The sequence below is a fragment of the Ursus americanus genome, chromosome 6 (genome assembly GCF_024610735.1).
Source record: "Ursus americanus isolate L20-20 chromosome 6, mUrsAme1.1.p, whole genome shotgun sequence".
NCBI classification, from domain to species: Eukaryota; Metazoa; Chordata; class Mammalia; order Carnivora; family Ursidae; genus Ursus; species Ursus americanus.
Genome location: NC_142132.1, coordinates 67,435,060 through 67,447,536, shown reverse-complemented (window position 1 = coordinate 67,447,536; position 12,477 = coordinate 67,435,060). Strand labels below are relative to the sequence as shown.

At 39.0% G+C, this 12,477-nt stretch overlaps 1 protein-coding gene across 9 annotated transcripts in view; it reads left to right on the top strand.

The window, feature by feature from the left end:
• TTC13 (tetratricopeptide repeat domain 13) overlaps positions 1-12,477 on the top strand; it is a 78,269-nt gene that overhangs the window by 42,414 nt on the left and 23,378 nt on the right. For all 9 annotated transcript variants that reach the window (XM_045783242.2, XM_045783241.2, XM_087863114.1 and 6 more), the window contains 4 exons: positions 2,596-2,678; positions 4,294-4,435; positions 4,722-4,896; positions 7,851-8,007. In XM_045783242.2, the coding sequence (XP_045639198.1) occupies positions 2,596-2,678; positions 4,294-4,435; positions 4,722-4,896; positions 7,851-8,007 (557 nt within the window). The remainder of the gene's footprint in view (positions 1-2,595; positions 2,679-4,293; positions 4,436-4,721; positions 4,897-7,850; positions 8,008-12,477) is intronic.

The following is a 12,477-nucleotide window of genomic DNA, read 5'->3' as shown; positions in this document are numbered from 1 at the left end:
ATCAGCCTTCACTTTGAGAGTTCCCTGAGACCGTTCTCTTTGTTGTAATAAATGAGGGAAGCGCAGGGATGGCCACCCACCACTAGCCAGGATGATGGTGGCGTCAAGGTGGCGATGCTCCCACTCACAGTGCGGACAAACTCACAGCCAGTTTGTGTGCTTAGAGATTGATTCGTTCAAACATAGTGTCTTTGTTCCCAGTGGCTTCAGATCTTGATTCTGCTATGTCCCCTCTTTGGCAGAATGAGGTAGAGAGCTGTGCAGTGATTAGACAGGAACCCCGAAACCAAAGACTCTTAAAAGCTGAAGAGAAATCAGACTTTGAAGAACTGTGGCGTCCCAGCATGCTGTAAGTGCAGTGGGCAGCAGATGTCTCTCGGGCATCTCCCCTAGACGTCCACAAACACCCCAGACTCACCACGCCCCGGCTGGACTCCTGACCTCCTTCCACCCCCGCCCCGCCCCACAGCTGTCCCCCCTACTTCCTGACGTTGGTTCACGCTCTCACCTTCTACCCAGGTTCTTCAGCTTTGAAGCTTTCTCCCCTCCCTTCTCCCTCATCCCCCGTATCCATGGCCAGCAGATTCTTCATTGGCCTTTAAGAATACCTCCTAAGTTTGACCCTCCTTTTCCGTCCTCAGAGACACTGTCTCAGTTTGAGTTTCCATTATCTCTTGCCTGGACCTCTGTAGCCACCTCCTCGTTGGGCTCTGCTCTCTCCCCTGTCCAGCCCGTCTGCTCTGTTGTGGCTCGTGGCAGTCATCTCTAAATAGTTTTGTGAGGTCCTGCACCTACTCACAGCCCCCAGTCCTCACTGCTGGCAGGGTGACACCCCGACTGTGGAGCGTGGCAGAGGCCCTCCCCACCACAGCCCCAGCTCCGCACACCAGCTTGGTCCACATCTTTTCCTTCACCCCCACTCTCATCCATGCACCTGCACTCCTGATGTCCCGCCTTCCCCACCGCTGCTGAGCACCCTGCCGCTGCGCACCAGCGTTCCCCCTGTCCACGATGCCCTCTTTCCTTGCCAAACTCCTTGTTCTCCCAGAACCAGCTCAGTTGCCACTTCCTCCGTGAAGCCTCTCCTGCTGTCCCAGGCTCAGTTAGTTCTTCCTTTCTCTTTATTCCCCAAGACTTTTACTTGTATCTCTGTCGTAGCTCTTAGTTTGTATTCTAATAACCTGGTTAAGTAATTGGCTTTCTAACTAGACTGAGTTCTTCCAGGACAGAGAGAATGACTTGTTCATCTTTGTGTCCCCTGCCCCTCACACTGCCCCTGGCACATAGTAGGCGCTCAATATATGTTTGTTGAATTAAAAATACAGTTGTAATACTCCCAAAAGATCAAGACTATGCCAGGGCCAGAAGTCTTCATCATTTCTGAAGTGTTACAATTTATCCCTTCTCATCCTGCTCCCAAACCGAACACATTCAGTGGGACTCCTTAAAGAGTAGGTGGTTGTCCCCATTGTTGCTTTAGAAGAGTTTGAAAGCCAGCCCCTCTGACCCTGCTGCCCCCTACAGAGAAAGTCAAGAAGCAGGGAATGGATGATTTTTTGAAAGAATTAGGATTATGTGCCTACAAATCATTAAATATTTATTGAGTGCCTACCATGTGCAAGGCATTTGACATCTTTAGTCGTTTTTGCTATGAGTTACCTAATTAGGTGTGAAATACACAGACATTTTAGTCTTTCTCATTAAAGCTATTAGAGATCATGATATTTGTAGCCACTAACTTAAGTAAGACATGGCTTTTCCTTGGGAAATATGTGAAATGTCTTCATCATTTTTTATTACAGTAAATAGTCAAGTCATAATGGAAAGTACATTGAATACAGTTTAAGACTAGGGTGTTCATTGTGAAGCAGAATGGTGCATTTTTTTGAACAGTTTCCAGAGGATTCCACAGCAGCCAGGTGCGCTGTGAGTTCCCTAAGTGCTCCTCCCTAGAGCACAGCACCTGTGCCCACTTCTCCACTGGCTGCAGACCCATATTTTGTGGACAGAAGCTATGCCCCAAATGCCCCAACCTCAGAGTTTCTGTTTTATTTTGTTTCACTGTTTCTTTTTCCTATAGATCATGGGAATCCTTATGATAGTCAGTCTGGGAGCCCTGTTGCTTTTTTTATGACAATGTCACATTGGGCTTGCTTTTTTGTCTTCTTTTGTTGGTTCAGTTTAAGGGCTGCTAGTTATGATCATTTAAGATTATACTTCACACAGCTAGTAAGCTGACTTTTATTCCACAAGGCCTTTATTAATTAAAGAAATGATGTTGACATGAAGGTGATATTGTTAGTAATCAAAGCCCTAATGAAATAGGTAGTGAGCAGCTGTTTTCCGGTTCTGAAAGGGAGAAACTTACGACTCTGTTATTGTTCATAACAGTGCCTTGTTTACTGTTACACTTAAATCCTCCTGACTCATAGTTTGTCATACTCTCTACCTCTCTTTTTTTGAAGGCCTCATATTAAAAAAAAAAATCACTCTGAGACCATGTGTAATGTATTTTTTAAGCCCTTTAAGTGATTTAAGTGAAACTCGACTTTAACAGTTATGCAAATGACGTAATTTTTTATATACTTCTTTCAGGAAGCTATTGAATCCTTCAAAGAAGCCTTAAAGCAGAAAGTTGATTTTATTGATGCATATAAAAGTCTGGGACAGGCCTATAGGTAAGAAAAGCAATAGTAGTCCGGGTAGGAGGGAGGTGTACGGTGGGGAGACAAGAGAGCCTCACATAGTAGTGATATTTTAAAAGAAATTGCATTTCTTAACCAAAAAAGATTGTCATTCTAAGTCACATAAGCATTTATAAGCTTGTTGAGAGCTTCTCTGGAATATAGAAAGGACCATGTGTCAGAGAACATCATGATATCCATTATTACCTCTTTAAACAGCTTTGCTTCATATGTATTGGTCTAGAAGATGTTAGTTTTTCAAGGGTTATTGTTTCGAATAATGGCATTTTATGCTGTTGAGTCCTGTATGCTGCTGCTTTTCTAGACAGTGAGTAAGGTTAATTCCCACATCACTATGATCTTTGAAGATTCCTAGATTAAAGGGATGGAAAATTATGCTGCATTCCTATCATCAGTATGATTGATTACGATCTAGTTACGATGCATCTCTCTCAGGAGTGAGACGTTGTGCCTGGAGCCTGGCGTCCTAACTCCATGCATTACCCTGACCAGTAGTAGAGCTACTCGGACTTTATGGTTTTCAAAAATTTTTACACACTGACCTGAAAAGGAGATTGCAATGGCGTGAAAGAAAGGGCTCAGGATTCAGGAGTCAAGAGATTTGGTTCTAGTTCTAGACTGCCAGTTTTATACTTGCGTGTCCTTAACTTCCCTGAGCATCGGGGTTCTCACTTGCAAGGTTCTGTAAAAGTTAGCAAAGACACAGTGACAGAGATCCCCTTCAAAACTCTGTTGGCCCCTCCCTCGGGAAGGATTGAATTCAATTATTTATCTGATGGCGGTAGTTGGAGAAGCTCTCTTACACCGACTTGAAGAAAGTGTCTTTGGATTCGTTTTGGGTTTAACTGATGACATTTATCCTTGCTGTCGCACAGAATTGTTGGGGACGTGCATTGAAAACAGATTTGAAAGCCCCCAGAGTAATTAGTAAAGTGCTGTAGAAACGTAAGCAAGTGTTATATTATTTAAAGATATTCATTATTTACAGAAAATTTGACACATGGGACATTTTGAAGGTGGTTTTATTATTTGTAAAAATGTAATATATAAAAGAAGGCTGGTAATAATCATTTCCATCCTGAAATGGAATTCTAAAACATACTTTTAAAAAATTTTTTAAATTATGAAATGATTTACCAGCTTTTTAGTGATGTAACTTCTGTGACAGAAAAAATACAATTTTAAGCCTTTGAATTTGATTCAGAATGATGAACCCATGTATGATCGTAACCTACCTTTTCCCCAAGGAAGAAGCATGGTTTTATCTAAATATTAAAATTCACACACAGTTTTTTAGGGGTTGGAGCTCATGAATTGGGGAAAAGGATTTCAATAAGCACTTGCCTTTGGAAATCAATAAATTCATTTTCCCCAAAGAATTTCAAGGCTTTGTGGTTATCCTATAATCTGGTAGAATTTAGGAAAAGTAAGTGGGATGTAGCTGAGTTTCAAAATGGTAGAGTAGAGAAGGGAGCATCCGCATCAAGGTATCTGAATCACATATGGGACTGTAATCCTGAGGCTAACTTATTGTGTGTGTTCACTGCAATGATCTGCACTGTGCTCATCACTGTGGTTAAATACCTAGAGAACTGGGCAATTTCGAAGCTGCCACCGAGAGCTTTCAGAAGGCACTGTTACTCAACCAAAATCACGTGCAGACCCTGCAGCTCCGGGGAATGATGCTTTATCACCATGGCAGCCTGCAGGAAGCCCTGAAGAACTTCAAGGTGGGCATCCATGAGTGAGGATCACTCTAGCAGCTCTCGGATTGTTCTTCAATGACACTGAATGGGATGAATAGGGAGGAGGGCCAAGAGCAGTGTTTACACCTTAACAAAAAGAAAGAGGAAAAAACCATTGCCATGTCCTATAGACTAATTTACAGAGCATGTGTTTGGTCTGATTTAGCCTGCAGGGAAAACTTTTCTAACTCCAGACCGAAGAATAAAGCACTTGAAAGTCATACTCGACTGTACTCATACTAACACAGCATTTTCTCCTTCCGCGCATCAGCGGTGTCTGCAGCTCGAGCCCTATAACGAGGTGTGCCAGTACATGAAAGGACTCAGCCACGTGGCCATGGGACAGTTCTATGAAGGAATAAAAGCACAGACTAAAGTCATGCTAAATGATCCTCTCCCGGGCCAGAAGGCTAGCCCAGAGTATCTGAAAGTGAAATATCTCCGCGGTAAGTCACAAAATGGCTCAGTCATTGAATTTTAACGCTCAGAGCTGCAGAAATCATATTGCTGGTCCCTCTTATGTTTCGTAGGAGACAGCTGAGTCTCGAGGACACGAGGTAGCTTGCACACAGCCCCTCCCTTGGTTAGCAACAATACCTGCCCTGGAGAGGGCTCCTGTCTTCTATTTTTTTTTTAAATATTTTTTATAAGATTTTATTTTTCAGAGAGAGAGAGAGAACAAGCATAAGCAGGGGGAGCACCAGGCAGAGGGAGAAGCAGACTCCCCACTGAGCAGGGAGTCCGATGTGGGATGTGGAACTCAGTCCCAGGACCCTGGGATCATGACCTGAGCCGAAGGCAGACGCTTGACCTACTGAGCCACCCAGGCATGCCTGGGCTCCTGTCTTCTAAAGACCGGTCCGGTACTTTGTCTGCCACTGCCTACATTTTTTTCTTTTTAAAGTGAAAAAATTTTTACTTCAGTCAGAAAAACCAATTTTGAGCTGAAAGTGATAGTCCTCTGGCTATCGATGTGTCTCATCACATCTTGTCCAGAGACATAGGAGTCAAAGGAAAGTAACATTTTCTGAGGTTTTTACTGTTAAATATAAACTTAGTATCTTTGATCTGTCATTCCTTCATATCACAATTCGTGATCACATACTTTGGAGACATTCAGTTGGGATGAGGAAGAAGGCCAGTCTTTAAGCTAGCTCTCTTTGGTTTGTCAGAGTCTCACATTTTCTCTATCATACATAACAGTATTTGGGTTTGTTTTTTGTTTTTGTTTTTTGTTTTGTTTCAAATGGATTTTTTAATTGAAGTACAATTAACATTCGGTGTTATATTTGTTTCAGGCACACTATATAATGATTCAACAATTTTGTACATTCTCAGTGCTCATCATGATAATATTTTTGTTTTTGACACAGAGCACAGATGTTTACTTCCCCTTCTGCTCTTTCATTTGTCATCATTAACTCTCATACCAGTACTGTCCAACTGTAAAAAAAATTACAAGCCCTGGAGTTGTAAATTTCTAGTAGCCACATGAGAAAAGTAAAATTAAACAGGTGGAATTAATCTTTTTTTTTATTTTAATTTTTTTTATTATATTATGTTAGTCACCATACAGTACATCCCTGGTTTCTGATGTAAAGTTCGATGATTCATTAGTTGCGTATAACACCCAGTGCACCATGCAATACGTGCCCTCCTTACTACCCATCACCGGTCTATCCCATTCCCCCACCCCCCCCTCCCCTCTGAGGTCCTCAGTTTGTTTCTCAGAGTCCATAGTCTCTTATGCTTCATTCCCCCTTCTGATTACCCCCCTTTCTTTATCCCTTTCTTCCCCTACCGATCATCCTAGTTCTTATGTTCCATAGATGAGAGAAATCATATAATTGTCTTTCTCTGCTTGACTTATTTCACTTGGCATTATCTCCTCCAGTGCCGTCCATATTGTAGCAAATGTTGAGAACTCGTTCTTTCTGATAGCTGAGTAATATTCCATTGTATATATGGACCATAAAGGTGGAATTAATCTTAATAATACATTTCATTTGATTCAGTATATACATACTATTAGTTCAACATATAATTAATATGAAAACACTATTCATTAATATCATTAGATATTTTACATTACTTTTTTTTTTTACATTACTTTTTGTACTAAGTCTTTGAAATCTGGTATATATTTTATACTTACAGTACATCTTTATATTTGCATCTCAATTTGGATGTTAAATTTTCATTGGAAATTCTTAATTTGAAGTCATGTTTCATAAAATTTAAAGTTGAAAAAGTAGATTCGTATATGTCAGTTGTTCCAAACATACTGAAGTTTTCTTTTTTTTTTTTTATAATGATTTTTTATTATATTATGTTAGTCACCATACAGTACATCCCCGGTTTCCGATGTAAGGCTCGATGATTCATTAGTTGTGTATAACACCCAGTGCACCATGCAATATGTGCCCTCCTTACTACCCATCACCGGCCTATCCCATTCCCCCACCCCCCTCCCCTCTGTAGCCCTCAGTTTGTTTCTCATAGTCCATAGTCTCTCATGTCATACTGAAGTTTTCTAATAATTAAGTATCAGTTTTTAACATTTAGATTAATTAAATTAAAATTTAAAATACAGTTCCTCGGTCACACTGGCCATGTTTTATACTTTTTTTTTTTTTTTTTTTTTTTTTTTAGAGAGAGAGAGAGGGTACACAAGCGTGAACAGTGGGGAAGGGAGCAGAGGGAGAAGAAGAGAGAGAATCTCAAGCAGTTTCCACACCCAGCATAGAGCCTGACACAGGGCTCTACCTCAGGACCCTGAGATCATGACCAAAATCAGGAGTTGGACACTTAACTGACTGAGCCCCCAGGCATCCCACACACTGGCCACATTTTAAGTGTTCACTAGCCAGGTGGTTAAGGGCTGCCTACTGGGCAGCATAGCTCTTCACTCTAAATTACGATTTCCTCTTGTTTCGTGGTTTAGTAGAACACGTGAGCTATAGATTGAAGGAGGAGCACTCTGTATCCTGGCAGTTTTCTGCACTGTTTCTGTAGAGATAAGCAGCAGTTAGTCAGTTGATGAAATCATATACATAGTCCATTGATTCATATCAGTTGACAGAGAACCAGGCTTTGTCTGACCCTGAACTTGGATTCTCAGACAATGCAACTAGCAAGTGAGATCTTTGGTGTGGTTCATGCAAAGTTGATTAAAACTTAGCCAAAGTGGACCTAGATTGACAGGTTTATGTTCAATCCTGCCACCTTGCGTTACCCTGTATCACATAATAATAGTAACTTACAATTTGGAGTCTCCATTTAGAATTCTTGGAATTCTTGGAGTTAACCGTTTGTTACAAAGTATTTATATGGCAGCTAGCAATACAGAAGATTTCTTTAGCAATATTTGAGTGTGTCAGATCTTGTCTCCTATCTGCAGAGTATTCTCGGTATCTTCATGCACACCTCGATACTCCTCTTACGGAATATAACATCGATGTGGATCTGCCTGGAAGCTTTAAAGACCATTGGGCTAAAAATCTGCCTTTCCTCATAGAAGACTATGAAGAGCAGCCAGGGTTGCAGCCCCACATAAAGTAAGTGCTTTAAGTGAAAACAGCTTTTTTTGCTTTTTCAAGGCTGAGCTATTAGCTCATCGTGATAACTCTTGCTCAGTAATGGCTTCCTATCCATGTTTCTCAGGAATTTATTCTTGGATTTGATATGTCTGCAAATATTTCTTTTAGTTTATAAGGTACTTTGAAACTTACCTGTGGATATCACCTTCCCTTCTAGCCCAACCTTCAGACTTCAAATGTACTTATTGGCGGCTGTTGATGTGCATTTACTATTACCATGTTACTTTTAGAACAGATTACTTAAAACCAAACGTTCGAAATCACAGTGCTGGTCGTCTACTGCTGCATATTGGCTAAAGGGCTATCCCGTTACAAAACAATAAGATCTAGAATAGAAATTAATTCCTGGGAGCCTAGCAATGCCTTAAAAATTAAGAAAAATCTGCAAAGATCAATCCCCTCACTCTGTACAAAGAAAGAAAAGCAGGGGGCAGATTCAAACTAAAGTGGTGAATGAGAGGCACCTTTGAAAGGAAGAAAGTATCCTGGAGGTAAGGGCATCTAACAGCCACTGCAATGGAATGCCTTGAGGCATAAGCAAGATGGGTTTGCTAAACTTTTTTAAGGAGCTAATGTGGTTCCAGATTGGAGGACCACATTCATAGGTTCTCAACAAGAGCAAATGCAAATCCTGCCTGAAAAGATAGTAGTGCCAATTTGGGGGTCCAAGTATGCCCGCAGATTAAGATCATTAGTATGAGAATCAAAAACCAAGATCACAAAACCGTATGTGAAAATCAACAGAAATAACAAACAGCAAATTTAGACTCTGAAGGACTTCAGGTATTGGAATTGTTGAATCCACTCTCAAACTCCAAATGAAATGTTTAAATAAAGTATGAAGAAATCACAAACATCAGCAAGAAACAAGAGATTATCAAAAGTGACCAGGCAGGGGGCGCCTGGGTGGCGCAGCCGTTAAGCGTCTGCCTTCGGCTCAGGGCGTGATCCCGGCATTATGGGATCGAGCCCCACATCAGGCTCCTCCGCTATGAGCCTGCTTCTTCCTCTCCCACTCCCCCTGCTTGTGTTCCCTCTCTCACTGGCCGTCTCTGTCAAATAAATAAAATCTTTAAAAAAAAAAAAAAAGTGACCAGGCAGATTAAAAATAAATTGGAAGCTTTAGGAATAGAATATATAACCATTGATATGAAGAATTCATCTTGTAAGCTAAACAGCAAATTAGGCATAGCTGAGAGAAAATTGCAGAATTGGAAGGTAGAGCATTAGGAATTATCTAGAATGTAGCACAGAGAATCCAAGTGTTAGAAAACATGAGAGATAGAAGGTGTGGAAGGTGTAAGAATGTCTAGCATATATCTAATTGAAATCTTGGGAGGAGAGAATGGAGGGGAGGCAATTTTTGAAGATATAATGGCTAACGGTCTCCCAGAATTAAGGAAACATAAATGGCAAGAAATCAATATCCAGACATATCATAAGTAACAGGAGAACACATACGGAGAAAAAAATTTTTAAGCAGAAAGACAAATCCTATCATCTACTTAAGGCCAATAATTGGACTGACTATAAGCCTCTCAACATCAAAATGGCAGCTGGAAGATAATGGACTATCTTCAAAGTGCTGAAAAAAGAACAACTTTCTATCTAGAATTCTATACCCAGCAAAACTAATTTTTATGAATAAAGACCAAATAAACATATTCAGATAATCAAAAATTGAATTAATCACCACCTTCCATTCACTAAAAAAACTTCTAAGGCATGTAATTAAAGAAAAAGGCAATTAACCTCAAGCAAGATTTGAGATACAAGAAGGAATAATGAGAAAAGAAAAATGGTAAGCATGATAAATTGGTAAGTCTAAGCATTGTCTATATGAAATATCTGATTTGGGGGCTTTATAAAAAGGACAGAAATAAAATATTGGGGCCAATAGCAAGTAGGTTAAGGGATAGCAAGAATTAAGTATTCTAAAGGAATATGGGTTAAATATTATGATAGAGCTTTAAGTTGTACGTAAATATTTAAAATATCTAGGGTGAGTACTATAAGTTAGAAACAGTGTACAGCTTCTATATTAGTAGAAAAGTAAAAACAAAAACTAAAATCAACCAGAGAAAGAGGGGACTGGGAGGGAGGCATTAAAAAAGTGGGACAAGTAAAAAGAAAAAAATAAGAATAGTTGAAATAATCCAGATATATTAATAATGAAAATAAATACAAATGGACTAAATGTCAAAAGACAGACATAGTTGGATTGGAATGTTTTAAAAATCCAGTTAATTGCTTTTTACAAGGGGCATGTAATGCATAAGGACACAAAGACTGAAAGTAAAAGAATGGAAAAAGTTATACTTGGGAAACACTAAAAGAATCCTGATGTAGGTAATATTAATAGATTTAAAATTATTAAATTTATTTTTACTTTTATTTTTAAAAGATTTTTATTAATTTATTTGAGAGAGAGCATGAGCAGGGAAGAGGGGCAGAGGGGGAGGGAGAAGCAGACTCCCCTGCCGAGCAAGGAGCCTGACACAGGGCTTGACCCCAGGAACCCAGGATCATGACCTGAGCCAAAGGCAGAAGCTTAACTGACTGAGCCAACCAGGTGCCCCTATTTTTTTTTTTTTTTAAGATTTATTTATTTTAGAGGGAGGGTGTGCGAGCAGAGGGAAGGCAGAGGGAGAGAGAGAGAATCTCAAGCAGGCTCCGAGCTGAGTGTGGCGCCCGATGTGGGGCTTGATCTCACAACCTGAAATCATGACCTCAGCCAAAACCAAGAGTCAGATGCTCAACTGACTGAGCCACCCAAGTGCCCCTAAAATTTTTTTTAAATTACTGGGAACAAAGATTATTACTACATGAGTACAGGGGTTCAAATCACCAGAAAGATATAAATCTAAATTTATATATACCTAATAAAGTAACTTTAAAAATTGATAGAAATACACAGAAAAATCAATAAATTCAGTATCCTAATGAGAGATTCTAATTTTTGAGAAGTCAAACACAAAAAAACTAGTAAAGATTTAGACTATTTTAACAACATATTTAACAAACTTGATCTGTTAGTCTACTAGAGAACTGTATCCAATAATCAAAGAATACATATTCTTTTCAATTTACTTAGGTCATTTATAAAGACTGACCACTTACTACTCATATTTAAATACATTTCAAATAACTGATATCATATTTGATTACAGTATGATTAAACATACATATAAGAAAAAAAATCCTCCTTATTTGGAAATTACAAAGCACACATATTGAAATGTGGATTAAAGATGAAATCCACAGTAGAAATTTGAATATACTTTAAAAATGAAAAAAAGATGAAAATTCCACATACCAAAAATTGTGGAATACAGTGAGACTAATATTATAAAAAAGATTAGTGTCTTTAAATGCTATACTAGAAAAAAAGCAAGTCAATAGATAATGTATAAAAATTATGGAGCAGGAAAAACAACAAAGAAAGCAGAAAGAAGGAAACTGAAGGCTGAAGAGAGAAATTAATGAAAACTAAATATAAAACAGACTTTCGTCAAAGTCAGACTTTTATCTTTTTTTACTAACAAATTTCTGGTGAGATTGTTTTTTTTTTTAATGAAAATAACTAAAAAGCTCTAACAATTGGAAATGTTAAAAAGAGATATAACTGCAGATGAGCAGATATTAAAATGCTCAGAATGCCATGAAAATGTGCATGCAAATTTAAACACAAAAAAATAAGTGGGCTAATTCCTAGAAAAATCACAATTTTTCAAACTGACTTGAGAAGAAGCCTGAATAGTTCTATAATTATTAAAGATATTGAATTGGTATTTAAAAATACCTACACACACACACACACACACACCCCAAAATCACCAAGCCCAAATGGTATCACAGAAACGTTCTGTCAAACTTTCAGGAGAATAGAAGGTAATCTTTCCAAATTATTTTGTGAGGCTAATATGATACCAAACCTGATAAGATTGTCCATGAAAGGGCCGCCTGGGTGGCTCAGTGGGCATCTGCTTTCAGCTCAGGTCATTGTCCTGGGGTCCTGGGATTGAGCCCTGCGTCAGGCTCCCTGCTCAGTGGGGAGTCTGCTTCTCCCTCTCCTTCTGCTGCATTCTCTCTCTCTCTCTGTCAAATAAATAAATAAAATCTTAAAAAAAAGAAAAATTGTACATGAAAGGAAACTTAGAGGCCATTCTTACTGTTAAGTTTGGATGTAAGAATCCTAAACAAAATCCAAACTTATCTATATATAAGAAAGATAGTATCATACCAATTTGAGTTTTTCCTAGGAATAGAAAGGTGATCTAACTTCAGAAAATGTATAAATATAATTGGCAGTTAATAGATTAAAGGAGAAAAACCACATTAATTATGCCAACAGATACAGAAAAACAAGTAGAAAAAAAATAACCATTTACACTTCATAAAAGATAAAAACTCTTAGCAGACTGGAAA